This window comes from Paramormyrops kingsleyae, chromosome 24 (genome assembly GCF_048594095.1).
Source record: "Paramormyrops kingsleyae isolate MSU_618 chromosome 24, PKINGS_0.4, whole genome shotgun sequence".
Taxonomy (NCBI): domain Eukaryota; kingdom Metazoa; phylum Chordata; class Actinopteri; order Osteoglossiformes; family Mormyridae; genus Paramormyrops; species Paramormyrops kingsleyae.
This window is the reverse complement of record NC_132820.1, coordinates 384,449-399,352: the sequence shown is the minus strand read 5'-3', so window position 1 is coordinate 399,352 and position 14,904 is coordinate 384,449. Positions and strand designations below refer to the sequence as shown.

The 14,904-nt window shown below is 45.8% G+C and overlaps 1 protein-coding gene across 1 annotated transcript; it reads right to left on the bottom strand.

Moving 5' to 3' along the window:
* Positions 1-9,612: 9,612 nt before the first annotated feature.
* LOC111859206 (protein canopy homolog 3-like) lies at positions 9,613-14,874 on the bottom strand. Its single transcript, XM_023841698.2, has 6 exons — positions 14,644-14,874; positions 14,344-14,470; positions 14,157-14,253; positions 13,772-13,894; positions 12,611-12,728; positions 9,613-12,026 (listed from the first exon to the last, which is right to left on the bottom strand). Exons 1-6 carry the CDS (start codon positions 14,747-14,749, stop codon positions 11,788-11,790), a joined length of 810 nt encoding a protein of 269 aa, XP_023697466.1. The 5' UTR covers positions 14,750-14,874; the 3' UTR covers positions 9,613-11,787.
* Positions 14,875-14,904: the final 30 nt, after the last annotated feature.

The window sequence follows — 14,904 nt, the reverse complement described above, 5'->3', positions numbered from 1 at the left end:
ACAAAGTGACATGCGGCAGTCTGCCCGCACTGGGGACAAAGTGACATGCGGCAGTCTGCCCGCACTGGGGACACAGTGACATGCGGCAGTCTGCCCGCACAGGGGGCACACTGATATGCGGCAGTTTGCCCGCGCTGGGGACTCAGTGACATGCGGCAGTCTGCCTGCGCTGGGGACAAAATGACATGCGGCAGTCTGCCCGCACTGGGGACAAAGTGACATGCGGCAGTCTGCCCGCACTGGGGACAAAGTGACATGTTGCAGTCTGCCCACACTGGGGACACAGTGATATGTTGCAGTCTGCCCGCACTGGGGACAAAGTGACATGCGGCAGTCTGCCCGCACTGGGGACAAAGTGACATGTTGCAGTCTGCCCACACTGGGGACACAGTGAAATGCGGCAGTCTGCCCACACTCCTCCGCCATGCCGCAGCTGCTCACGCCAGATGCCAGCGTGTTCTGGGCAGCTAGTCCATAGCACAGCATCCATGGGTCACAAACCCAGATGGTACCGGTACATGAGCCGGGTGGGCAATACAGCCCCCGACCCTTTTACTGGGAGATATTTACGTGGGTTTGATGACACGACTCTTGTGGGCTTGCATTGTTTTTTTTTTATCATCAGACTAATTAAGATTTAGCGAGGTGCAGTGAGGATTAATATCCTACACAGGGTAATGAAATGCAAAAACAATCGGCCGCCTTTCAAGGCGACTGGCGGTGGGCCCCTTTGAAGTGATATTTTACTGTACGAGGCGCTTTAACGAGGCTCGTACAGTTCAGGCTTGTTTTCTCCCTCTCCCTCTGGCCCCTTTGAAGTGGCGAGGGAGCGCTGTCTTGCGTCGCAGCCTCTGAGGACCCCTGTAGGGCCCCGTTCAGCCCGACTACCTGTTTACTTCCAAGGGCTCCGAATGGCGGTAAAGAGCCACAACAAAGAGGCTCCGTCACCATGCTGGACTCATTTTCCCGGTAGCCCGGATTCCCGCTGTCGCTGGCCGCACAGGGGGAGGATCGCCCACCGCGAAGAGAGGTGCATTATGGGTAAAGCGGCAGTCGTGCCCGGCGGCCTTCCCCGCTCCCTGCCGATGGCCCGTCTGCATCCCGTCCCCCGGCTCCACAGCACCGGTCATCCCTCAAGTTTTATTTTTTGATAAAAAATAGTCGCAAAAAAAAAAAAAACCCATCAGACCTTTCACCTTCAGTGGGCATTAGCGGATGTGACTATAACAAATGATTAGAGACGTTAATTTCACTCCATAACCAGTAAAATTCACAAAGGTCATCCATTAATAACGGGACAGGCCCTGCACTGTGAGGCATACACACTTCCCAAAGCCAGCAGCACATTAAGCCACAGCTCACTGACCCGCTCTGGTGTCATTCCTGATAATTACCCATGATGCCTCAGTCGTCCTTTAATGACTGCAGGCGATCGCAGCAAAGGGCCTTGAACAAGATTCTTTCAGGATTTCGCTGCGATCTTGACTGAGGCGAAACACCGACAGCTTTATGTTCGCCGTATTTTTTATGAAAATACTTTTTGATGTTGGGGTTCCGCTTTGCGCAGGTCTCGTAGCTTCTCCTTCCTGAGATAACCAGATAGTCATGTAAAGATTTACTAATTCAGCTTTCATTATACATATAGGCCTTTGAAGAGGGGCTGTTTGAAGTACAGTATTTTTAATGCGTTCTCTGTAACTCTGTATCTTCCGGGGAATGTACGAATGTCATAGGAGCGAATCACCTAATTCCCGTGGTAAATTTAGCAGCAACTGTTCTGTTAACGGACATCTTTCGGGGGAAAAACTGTTTGTACAGCAGATGTGTCAAGGCTGAGTTGCTTCACGGAGGTGCTGTATGTTTTGGGTCCGACGTCTCCTCGCAAATTACATTGACTGTTAATCTTGGTGATGAGATCTGTCTCTGGCTGACCTCGCCCCTTGCGCCCCCACCCCTTGTCTCTCCCTTTTTACTTTTCGCGTTGCTTTATTGGCGTGACAAAAAAAACAAAACGGCTATATTCGTGTTGTCACACGGCAGACAATGTGCGCTGAGGATTGATGGCACTAGTGAAGGACAATACAGCTGTCTGCAAGCTTCCGCTTTGTCTCTCTATACCTGCAAAGTCAATGTTATTCCACATGCCCCCCCTTCACACCCCCCCCCCCCCCCATCCTGTACTCAAGCGGGAGAGCGGGAGGCTCCGAGCTCATAAGCGCGCAGGGCTGAACATCAGCTGTTAAAAAATTCACCGGTTCACCAGGAGAGACGGCAGAAAGTGCCGGCTCAGCAGACGACATAAAAGCGCGAGAGAGCGACGGGCGGAATCGTAAGCGCGGCGATGAATCCGGAGCAGGCCGGCGGGGATGATGCTCCTCTAAAAGCTGCAGCCGTGCGACGCACCAGCTGTAAAACACGGGAATAAGGAGATGTGAAAGTCCTGAGTGAAGCGTGAAATCGAGAGGGAGCCTGTCGGAGCTGCTCTGCCATCTTCATGCCACTGATCCCCCCCTCCCCTGGCGGCCCCCCCATCCTTCTCCTGACATTATGGTCCCATTCAAGCTGCTGGGTGCTTTTTGCAGACGGGGTTAGGGTTAGGGTTACGTCTGCGCTCGCCTGGCGTACAGGTAACGGAGGGAGTTCTGGCTGCGGCCGCTTGATAGTCAGTGCGGCGTTTACAGTTGTGTTTACTGAGTGTCCCGCAAGATGTCGCACAAATTTGTCGGACTGTTAAAAATAAAGCGACGGTGCTGGGCGACAGGACAGCTTGTCTCCATGCGTAGATAAACAGCCGAGGGCCCTGTGTTGCGTTCCCATAATGCTCTGGCATTCTCCACACGAGGCCGCGATATAAAACCAGATGAAGAACGTGCTATAAGATCAATATTTTGCTTTTGACCACACTTTTATTCAAAGAGATTACAGCCATCAAATTCTCCATTTTCTTTGTCTACAAAGAAAATAAATTATGAGGCTTCAGATATGATAAAATCCCTCGCCATCTTTTCTGGGAAGTGAATAAAGGTTTTCACCCTGGACGATGGATGTTTGTTTTCTAAATTATTCATCTCGATCCGTTTGTGCAGGGGAAATAGCCAGAGGTTCCAATGTCGAAGGGTAAATAATACAGATTGCACTAACCATCCGCTCCAAGACCTCCGTGCCAGGAACACGCATCCGTGTGTCACACACCGAAATATAGATGGGAATGGCGCTTCCCCCCCCCCAGCAGAAAATCCCATTTTGGGGAAGGCTAAGTTAGGACAGATATTTATAAGGTATTAGTGCATACACAAGAACCACATCCTACACACTGAGTTTCCCTCATCCGTAACATTTTTTTGTTATTTTTTTGGAGTTTAGTGAACATAATATGCAGGGAGTTCAGCACAAACACTAAATCTGACTACCTTAAACACGTTCTGATAACCATAACCCACCCACTACCCTGCTTCATAAGTAGGGTGGATCAAATCCCATCTGTGTCTTGCTTTATCTCTGTTTTGAAGTCTTATAATGCAACAACGTCGATTTATGAGCAGTTTGTACCCATATAAGTACATGTGGATTAGCCCGTTCTATATGTCGCCATCGATAAGAGAAATTATTTTCCAAACCTTGATATGCAGATAATTTCCACACTTTGATCTAAATTGGAGTGCTATTATTCTGTCTAAAGTTTTGCTCCGTCAGACTTTAAAAAAATTCCACCGCTAAAGGGCATTGTGGGCATATCAGCTCTGTGATGCCTATAAAATCTGTGTGGTCTATAAGTAAACCTCGTGCACCAGGAGCCCAGCATTTGTGTCTAATGATGCTATAAAATCAAGCCCAAACTTGAGACACACATCCGTTCCTGTGAAGTGTTTCAAAATAGGGGCACTATGGGGGACAGCAAGAGAAGATAAGTGGCTAAGCTAATATATGGGCCATACATTATTGTAGGATATGTTGTGGTTTCTCCAGGAGGGGATCCACGCAGACTCACATAGGCGAGGCCTGTTAGCAAAGTGTCAGTCAGCCTCAGTCTGAAAGGGGCTTTGGCTCTGAGGCAGAGCGATGAGGTAGCGACAGCTTCCTACACACATTTCGACATCCAAAAACAAGATGTCTCCCAACAGAGGCCCCCTCCCCTGTCCTGTCTCAAAGTGACAAAGCATATTATTATTAGTGTAAAATCTGACAAATTGCACTCTATGGGATTTAAAAAGCTTGTTCCAGCATAAAGGAGAAAACCAGTTTTAATATTCCCAGCTCCACAAACAGGGGCACCTCAGTAGTAAGTGACCTTTCTGGGGTTTATTTCCCATGATTTATCGCAGGTAAAATGCTGCTTTTTCCTGGCAGCTGAAATGTCGTGGACACGGCGGAGGCGCCCAGCCGCGGGCCGTAGGCAGGGAGTGGGAGTCACTGTGAATGATGTTTTGGAGGTCAAAAGCATCAACACGTGGACCCACATGGAGAGAGTCATTCATGACGAGGTGCTAGCCAGCTCGCCACGTCCAGAAAGGATGTTCTGGATGTAGGCCAGGATGTGGGTGACAGGGGCAGCAGACGATGATGAGAGTTAGTGGAATAAGGAGAGAGAAGTGGATTTATGACACCATGATGGGAGCAGAGGGACGTGTTGGGTGACCTGGATCTGCAAAGGATCTGGTGAGCAAAGAGGATCAGCAGAGATCCGTTTTTAGAATCATCTAGTAGAAGGAGGGATCTGGCCACGTGCGGACAGCTAAGCCATGCAGTTCCGTTAGGAGACATGGGCCCTGACAGCAATAAGGAAGTGGAGAATCACAGCTTTCAGTGCACTTGCTGTTGTCACTGGCGAAGCTGTGAAGTCCTATGCAAAATAGCTAAGGGCTAGCATATTTAGCCAAGGGTAGTTTGAGTTAATGGTTCAGACCACTCATCATCGTCGTCTGTCATAATGTAAATAGGGGAGTTAGTGTCGTTTCTCCCCACAATAACGCTTTCAGTAAATGGGGGTTGGCGCTCACAGTGTATCACGTTTCCGTGGCACTCAATATACCTCCCGTGTTGTTAAATTGCTTTAAATTACGGTGTCGACATTTCTGCTGTCGGTCTGTTGAACGTACAAAGCCGTAATTTAAATTACGCTTAGAGGACTTTTGAGTGTTCTCAAATTGAACGGTAATTTACACTAGTTATGTCCACTGATTCCATTATAAAAAATAAAATGAAAAACGGCAGTGGGACAGCATGCGCAAAGATCTGACAGTGCACAAGAAACCCAGTCCAAAGTGTTTCAAAAGGTATGAACTGTCCTGTATGCTGCGGGGTTTTTTGTCTTTTTTTGGGGGGGGGGGGGTCTTGGAGGTAGAACGCTACCCCTACGATCTCTCTCAAGGTTATCGGTTTTATTTGGGTCCGGGGTGATCCGATCCACACACCACATCCCGATCCCGGTACCATCTGTTCATTCCTGATTTGCACGAACAGTATGACTGGGATATAATTACGCGTCATTAGGGAGTTGCGGAAATGCCATAAACAAAAAAGCTCGCTTTTCTTTGGTTTTCTCCTGTGTCTTTCAAAATCCCTCCCCCCTCCGTCTGAGTTTTTTTTTTTAAATACACTTCTGTAATTAAATGAAGAAGCGCTTTTAATGTCCAGATCTGAAAAACGGCATAAAATGAAAGCCCCCATTTGCAAGAGCAGAAAAAAGGCTAGCAGCCAAATACTTTTTAAATGGCTTGTTGTGTCGAAGCTATCGGAAGATTAAAAACATCTCTTGAATTACAATGACACATCAGAAAATAAAATTAATGCAGTATTTTCATTAGAAGGATTGAGTCCCGGAGTGTTTCGCTATCCATTAGGCAAGGAAGGAGAGGCGAAACACGAGAAAGTACAATGATTCTAGTGTCGAAGACGGCTTTTAGGCAAATACACGACATCACACCGTGGCCCCCTTCAATTCAATCATGCCGCGTCCCTGCAAAGGCGGCGCAGGCAAGGAGACCCGGCCATCATGCATCCCAGATGTGTCAAAAAGTCGTTGCACTGCAAAACCTTCCACTACGACGATAATTTTGACCGCACAAACAAGGTGATCATGGCAGATGCTTGAGAAAGAGGGCGGTACGTGTCTCCTCGCTGACATCTTTTTTCCCTGGTGCTTTCAAAACCCTTCAGCGCGCGCGTGAAGCTCGCCCTGCATTTTAAACGCTCCGCTTTATCAGTCTTTCCAAGTCCAAGTCAGCACCGCCTGATTGTTGTATCGATTGTGAAAAAAATAATTATTTACTGAGTAAATTGTTTGCAAAGAAAAATTAATCACTTTATCTCGTTGGCTGAAATACCAGTGGCTGTAAATTCAGCGGCGCTCACAGTATTTTAATTGATTAATGTATTTTAGGGAACTCGACTTCCGCTCTCCAAGGAGAAACTGCGGACTTACATCATCATGGCAGTTTCTCCTATTCAACAATAATTACTAACAAATAAAAATATTGACTTATGTTATAAATGCAGCTTTTTTTAATTATAGAAATGTTTGTACTCCCACTTGTTCAGAATCACTCATAAGAGGGCCTGTTTAGTTTTATTTGATTTTTTTTTTCTTGAGAAACTTCAGAAGACGGATTTTGAGCTATTGTAAGTGAAATATTTGCTTTAATGTGCGGTCATTTACTGGGGTTTATCAGAAGCTGTAGTCGCCGCAGTAAATCGCAGTACAAAGACGGGCACATAGCAAACGATTTATGTAAAACCTTAGATTGAGACGTTTTTCAGAATTAGGAACAGCCGGTCGCATTATCGGTGTCTTCGGTGAAGTGCTTAATAAATTGAGCCCGGAGCACTTGTTCCCAGAACTACTCTTCAATCTCCTATCAGATAAAAGACAAAAATGCTTTAATCTGAATATGGGTTTCAATCAGGCTCTCTCGGAAGATAAAAGTAAATATACTTTTTCCCCCTCAATTATTTTTCACTTCATTGTATTTCCCAACTAGGCAAGTGCTCTCGATGCAGAGGTAAAGGAATTTTCCAAACCATCTTGATACAATTGAAAATTTAAAAAAGAACATTTAACCTAATAAGCATAATGATTAAACCTTTTACTTCGAGATCAAAGTGCGGGCTTTAATTAAGTAAATTAATTGTTTCATAAATACAAAATGTCCGCTTCATAATTAAACTGTACCGCATTTAGGAATCGAAATGTGTCGTTTGTTACACAATATACATTTCAACAGATGCACTAAAACGGAACGTGAGTAGGGGGTAGAATATCTAGGTCATAAAAAATAAGGGGCATAAGTTTTATTGAGTTGTTTTTTTCTCCTCTTTTTCTTTCCTTTCTTAGTTTTAGACACCTTGCCGCCAGATGTTCATTATGTGGGCAAAGAAATTGAAGTATGTATCCCCGCGCAGCGGGGCTGAGAAAACGGGGTTAGGACAGAATTGAAGGAGTGAGCAGAGGAAACCGTGCAGGACAATAAACAGGAGCCGCTAGGTCCTCTGGAAATGAACAAACATTTGCACACTAACCCCGGTGTCTGTTTTTGGCAGTAAACTTGAGCAACTGGCTGCCAGTTTATTGGTAGTAACGTTTTTGTTTTGCAGCTGAAACGATCCTTAAATAATATAATTGCTGAGAATAGGCCTAATGTGATAAAAGCGATCACTTGTGGTTTTGCGTGGATCAGTAGATCCTGAATTTACGATCGCTCCTTATCGCTTTTTTTCTACATTCAGGTTATAAATATTGTATTTAACACCATATGCTTACTTCAGCTTTCAGTAAAAACGAGAGTGTTCTTTTCGTCGTACTTTTAATCGGCTGTGAACTTAAAACTTGAGTAGACCTACGATGTTGTAGCTTAAAGTTATAATATGTTGACGACCGATTAATATTGATATATTAATTACAACGAAGAAATTTATATCTTAGTTTAGATGTATGTGCAGTGATTTGTATTCTGCTGTTAATAGCCTATAGGTGTAGTGGTGTATTAAACACAAAGACACGTAACTACGGGCTGCTCTCGCTTCGCGTTGGGCTATATGGGGCAATGTCCGTGTAGCGAGTATTAACCGAGAAGTGGGTGGTTTTGATGTGGAAAGCCGTGTTAAAACTTGCTTAATTTATTAAGCTTTGGTGCCATCTAACGGGCTCGGCGGAGCGGGCCGGTGGGCAGGGAAACGGCGCGTCTCGGCACCAGCTCCGGCGACGAAGCCACGGTCGATTATCGTGAAAGAAAGTAAAGTTATGGCATGTTTTCGTTTTATACTCCGATTTCAGCCTTCTACCTTTAATCAGTGAGAAGCCTCAAATAACGTCCCTCTTTGAGCCTTTAATAACTCATGCAAAACAAATTCATGTATATAAATTGGTACACAGCGTGTGTAAAAAAAAAAACCCACAATAATTACAAACTGTTCATGTCAAAACCTTTAAAAAAGCACGTTTGATCTTTAATGAGCCCCCCAGCACCTTCTTTGGACGGCTAAGCATAATGCCGGAGCTCAAATTAGCACCGTACTTGATATATTATGCAAATTGATTTTTATTTTGATTTACAAGTGCTAAAAAAGCACCAAACAAGTGCTTTTTTAGCACTTGTTTGGTGGATAATCAAACTTTCTTGGATCAAACTTGGATGAAAACAAAAAGAAGTCCACAACGACCCCCCCAGTCTCTGCCACTCCTCTGACTTCCTCCTTAACCCAGAAGTGATTCCACCCGTAACCCTCGGATAAAGGTGGCTTTAAACTGGCGCCTTGCAGATATAAACCCTGGTCCTTCGCTGGCGACAAGCCAGAGATGCTGAACAGGGAATGACTTTACCCTGTGGATTTCTGTATTAATCTGCAGTGATCCTGGCGGGAACCGCGCATGGCTCATATTACGTCACTAAGAATGAAGTACGTCGACTGAAGATCAAATTGCTTTAATTAGCATAATAATGATGTCTGTCTAGTCTATAAGTGCTCAGGTAGACAGCATGCTACATCCGGCAGGACCAGGGCTGAGAATCGGCAAGGAAATGCCAAAGGTGTCCATATCTAGACCTGAACCGTCCTGCTCTAGGGGGTCTTACCCATCATCCCTAATGGTCAGGCACCATTAAAAAATACATTTCAGTTTAGTGAAATATATTAAATATTTCATCCATTTAACTCCAATATAGTGCATCCATTTAACTCCAAAAGCAGCCTGATACCTGACACCTGATAGATGGCTCATCCTGTGCTTTGAGCCCAAGGTTTGCTCTCGTAGAAGAGAAAGATGGGATATGCAAAAAACTAAAGAATTCCCATGTATCTGTACAAATGGTAAATAAGGTATCATTATTTTTCATGGCTCTGGAAGGTCCTAATCGCAGGCGGCTAATGACACAGGCCAGGGAGAGCCATAATCAGCCATGCTTGGAATGAGTGTTTTTACCGGATAAGCTGCTTGTGACTGAAGCTGGTCCAGGTCTGGGCAGGGTCTGGAACACTCTGATAGCACTCTATCAGCGTAGAGGACTGCGGGCTGGAGACACGAGGATACTGACGCGGTAATTAGGAAAAGCACTCAAATGGCTTCCTCTAGTATGAGGTATATACACACGACACATTAATCAGCCAAAAAGCAGAGGCTGGTGATGGAATGTTTATTCTTGCACTTATTTCAATCACTTAAAGAAACACTCAGTAACATAACTTAGTAAAATAGTAACATGCAGAACATTCTGATTAGTTAATGTAGTCACACATCTGTTTTGTGACATTACCATAGTAATGACCCTTATTTAGGAAGCATCTTATTAACAGACTTCGCAACTGGGGAAACTAACCTGTGTAACTCACAGAGTCACACAAAAATGGCAGAATGAATCTGACATAATTCAGTCCCCTTTTACAGGAGGATGTCTGATATTAAGTTACTTCAAAAATGATCCTCTAGTTTAGACATAATCACTTGGATGAAGCGCTGATCCAGAGAGGTTTACTGGGTCAGGCAATATGGTGAAACTTAAAAATGATTTCCAAAAAGTAACACTTAAAGTTCACTTTCAGCTTAGGATTCACCATCATGTGGCAGCATGTAACGACAAAGTACTTAACCAGATTTAAAACAACAACTTCTGCTAAAAATCAGATTTTTCTATCAATACAGCAGCTGAATTAACAAAGCACTTCTGAAATATCAGCAATGACGAAACTCACTGAAGACATCGCCTTCTTAGACCACGACGAAATTAAACTATTTCAAGGACATTAATACTGAATCAGCTGTCAGATGATATCATTCTCACTGCATTAGGCAGAATAAAAGCATAGAGCATCGTAGGAAATGAAGGATTTATATTCCATAATTCAAGGGCGTGTACAACAGCAACAAATTGCATAAAAATCACTAACCAAATTCATACAAATAATAGACTATCAGGCAAAACATGTTTTGGCGAATACACCACTGAAATGACAGCTTTTGGCCAATACACCACTGAAATGACAGTTTTTGGCCAATACACCACTGAAATGACAGCTTTTGGCCAATACACCACTGAAATGACAGCTTTTCTCAGATCAGCTGAGTCTTGTAGACACTTTGGTCTTATTATATGATGACTAGAATTATTAGTGGTCCTGCAGAAATAAACGCACATCAGTACACAGCAGATCACACAAAACGGTCATTATGGTGATCTTGCATGAGTGATGGCGTGAAGCCTGAGTAGTGAAGGCCTCTAGACTAAGTAGGGCTCCTCGGATTACTGTGGGGACTCCCTGATACTGAGCGCTTCAGACAGAGCCTTGGAGGCCAGTCTGCAGGGCCTGGGCGGCCAGTCTGCAGAGTCTGGGCGGCCAGTCTGCAGGGCTTTGGAGGCCAGTCTGCAGGGCCTGGGCGGCCAGTCTGCAGGGCCTGGGCGGCCAGTCTGCAGGGCCTGGGCGGCCAGTCTGCAGGGCCTGGGCGGCCAGTCTGCAGGGCCTTGGAGGCCAGTCTGCAGGGCCTTGGAGGCCAGTCTGCAGGGCCTTGGAGGCCAGTCTGCAGAACCCATCGATCTGGGAAGTAAATCGGCAAGCCACAGGGCAGGGCTTGGTGTTTGAAGACACCCCCCCACCCCCCACAGCTGCGATTCTGTGTGCCGTAGCGTTTACCTCCATTCAAACCACAAATTTGTGTGGAGCTTCTGGGGTTTTTTGAAGCCCCCCCCCCATTGGCCACAAACAGTTTCTACACTAGGGAGGGCAGGGGTGAAGTGACTGGGCCAGAAACAAAAAACCCACCCCTGTGTACAGGGGAAAAAAAGTAAAGATGGTAGCAGAGTAGCTGAAGGGTCTACAGGTGCTCTCGTGTGTAGCTCATGTTTTTAAAGATTTAAATGATAAAGATTTAGATTATACCATGGGCCTGGTTATTGAGTATACAGATGGGGTGTTGGAATACAAAAAGCTGCACAAAGATCATCCATTTCTGAAACAAATGGGAAAATGTGTGCAATTCTCACTTCCTGTTAGGCTTTAAAGAGGAGTGAAGGACAGGTGAAGGCATCTAACGGACGGCCTGACAAAGGCTCCTGGGGCGGCCTGCTCTGGGCCACTCGAGCGAGAGCGCCTCCTCCCAGGAGTCAAGGCTCCGTGTGGCACTCCCCCCCCCCCACCCCACCCCGTCCGGATAATGAAGACGTCAGGGAGCAGGGAAAGCAGACAGCCGCGCTGGGAGCCGGGAAGGAGGCAGAGGTTAGGGTGGGATGAGGAGCGGCTAATGGAGCAGGAACAGATGCATGATGGGATTAGGAGCAGGAGCAGTGGGACGGATCCCGGCACCTAGAGCTCAGTCTTCTCTCCATGCAAGGTGGCTTTCTTTGGAACGTCGCCGTCCAGGACGAAGCCCTCGTCACTCTGGCTCCGCCCCCCCGCCTCATTGGGCTGTGCGCTCCTCTTCTTGCTCTTCTTTCGAGGTTTGCTCTGACTCGCCTGCCCCCCCCTGGCCCCCTCCTTTTTCTTCTTTTTCTTTGGCTCTTCGCTGATTGATTTTCTCCTGCTCCATGTCTCGCTCAGACAAGCTGTAAGGAGGAGCGAAAAGCCATATGGTACAGCTCTGCATTTCTTCCTTCCATCCATCCATCAATCCATCCATCCATCACTACTCCATCCATCCATCCATCCATCACTACTCTATCCATCTTCTACCTGCTGATCTTAGTCAGGGTCCTTGGGGGTGCAGAGTCCATCCCAGACAGCACAATAATCACACACTACAGCTTCACCGAATTGCACGTCTTCTGACTGTGGTGAGTAACTGCAGTGCTCAGGGTCATCGTGCACAACGTGGGGACACATGGAAACTCCACACACACACACTGGAGGGCAATTCAACGCCCATATAACCCCCCCATATTTCTTGTATATTCAAACCCATTAACTTTTAAAGACTTAATAAACTAGGCTTCATAACACGTCTGTGGAAGCTACTCCCCGTTTATAGAACATATTACGAGGCGTGCAGCTCAGCGCAGTGCTTACAGGAGCACGCTGCACTCTGCTGACGGGGGCAGTGATTAACAGGTGATAAATTAACAGACTGTTGGGTCACGGTGTTTATGGGCTGGTATTTCTTGACCAAGAGGAGAGGGGTTTGGTTCAGTACCTTTATCCTGTCCTCTGAGAACGTGTTTCTCACACAGGTAGCTGGTAAGGTCCTCCTCTTGGTGGCCTCTGTACCAGTCTTCAATGACATCTTCATACTGTTCCACCATCACATCACACTGCAGATGCCCACAGAGGTCAAGTGAGCTTTTTCTTTTAAAATACAACAAGCAGGTTTTCACAATACATCTTACAGTCACTTATCCAGAGGGAATCAAAAATCAGCGTAAACCCCAGTTTCCAAAAATGGGAAAGACTGTAATGATTGCCTGACCCTTCAAAGAGGGCAGTAGGTAATATTTCAGGAAAATAATGCCTGTATGTGTGCAGAGCTCAGATCACAAACCCAGTTAGGGAAAACAAATGGCAGTGTTGATCATAGCTGACAGGAGCTGAGGCTCCGGGATTCTGATCCAGGGGGACTGGGAGAGGACCAGTGCAGATGACAGTGTTTCAATATTTCCCTTTACTAATCAGAGGTGTACACAGGGGTGGGGCCACAGGGGCACTGGCCCCAGCTGAGAGCTGATTGGCCGTTGGAGTGACCCCTCCCCTGTCAGTCACAGATTCAAAGCATATCATTGGCTAATGATAAAGTTGGCCCCTCTGTATAAATTATGCCCCCCCTTATGCCGCCAACCTACAGTCATCCCTGCTACTAATGGTAGTATGGTACTTAATGTGACGTATGCTTCTTCCAAAAAGATTCATTTCCATATGTCACTTGGCAGTTATGTAAACCGAACATCTATGGTATTATTTATAGGTTTGTGCAGGTTAAAGTTAGTATTGATGGTCACTCCACACAGTGTGAATGCATTTTTTAAAGACTACTTTTATAAGCACGGTTTATATGTTTACTAAAATATTACATGCAGTTAAAAAAAACAACCATTATAACTTAAAATCCTGTTCGGTTTTCACCACTGGAGGGTCAGGAGAACTTTATCCATGAAGCGTTTCTAACACTTAACGGTAATCAGATACTTCCGCTGGCTTTGAAGTACGAACATACACAGCACCACATGTTGTTTGATACTGGCACCTGCTGGCGTCTTTCTGTAACTACATTCCTGACGATGACGTTCAACACTAACATCCTCCGTAAGTCGGTCAACGTGTGACGTTACCAAGATGACGATCCCTGTTCCGGCAAACTCACCTGCTTCTTCAGGTCAGAAACCTCAGCAGAGGTCTCATTCCAGAGCTCATAAGGTATGTCCATCACCACTTTCACCCCCTTGTGGACCAGATTATGCAAAGTGCTGAAAGTTTCTGACATACCCTGAGGAAGCCAAATGATCAGTAATACAGTGGAATACAGGCAGGTCAAAAGCGTTAAGAGAAGCAGGATAAAGGAAGGAGGCGATAAGTATTCAATTACATGAACAGTTATATGGATGACATTAAGCAAGATCTTACGAGGAGGTTTTAGTTAAAAGTACCACAACTGACAGAAATAAATACGAAACAAATGTCAGCCATGATGTTAACTAAACGTAATAGGTGCGCATGCGCGCGCTGGCGCCCCCACTCTTCACGCCCACCTTTGCAAAGCGGTTGCTGCCTGGTCGCTCCTTGTGGACGTTGTATTGCTGTAATCTTTGACACACAGTCTCCATCACCTCAATAAAGCGAATATCCCTGCAGGGTATGAGATAACCGCACAGACTTAAGCGTTTAGAAACCGACGATGCTCAGATCACATTATATTACAGTAGAACTAAGACTTACGATTTCACGTATTTTATTGGCGGGGCACCCTTCTCGTCCAAAAACCGGTAATTCCTGTCGATGACTTCTTTGGTTTTGCCCGTTTCTTCAAACGCAGACTTCATTTCTATACTCAGGAATTTACATACTAACACAGACAGTTATGTCAATGGTGGGACGGCATCCGAGTACGTCTCATCGTATATTATTTTAATCAGCGATCTGTTATACTGATGACGTGCATCCATCCTCCACTAAGAAGATAACGAGAAACTGTATATGGATGAAGGCTGCATGTCCAAAAACATTATCTAAGCTTACCTTCGCATTTGTTAGGCAGATGGACCCAGTCTTCGTCGTCGCCTTTTTTAGACGCTTCGGAAGCGGCGGTGAGAACAAACGCAGCCGCCAGTAGCCAGATGTTCATACCGATGCCACAATGGACCTAATATCGGCCACTTAATATCTAATTACAGCCCCCTTTGCACAGTCTTGTGTTTTCTGGGCTGTCACACGTCCGCCATAGTGAAGAGATGCACGGCACGGATGTCACTTATAGGGCAGATGACGGACCGAGACGCG

Excerpts from the sequence above, each read along its gene's own strand:
- LOC111859206 (XM_023841698.2), bottom strand. The coding sequence starts at position 14,749 with ATGAACATCTGGCTACTGGCGGCTGCGTTTGTTCTCACCGCCGCTTCC. Across the intron at positions 13,895-14,156 it reads GCAGCAACCGCTTTGCAAAG|GGTATGTCAGAAACTTTCAG; the intron begins GTGGGCGTGAAG and ends TGGCTTCCTCAG. Across the intron at positions 12,027-12,610 it reads TCTCAGAGGACAGGATAAAG|CTTGTCTGAGCGAGACATGG; the intron begins GTACTGAACCAA and ends TCCTCCTTACAG.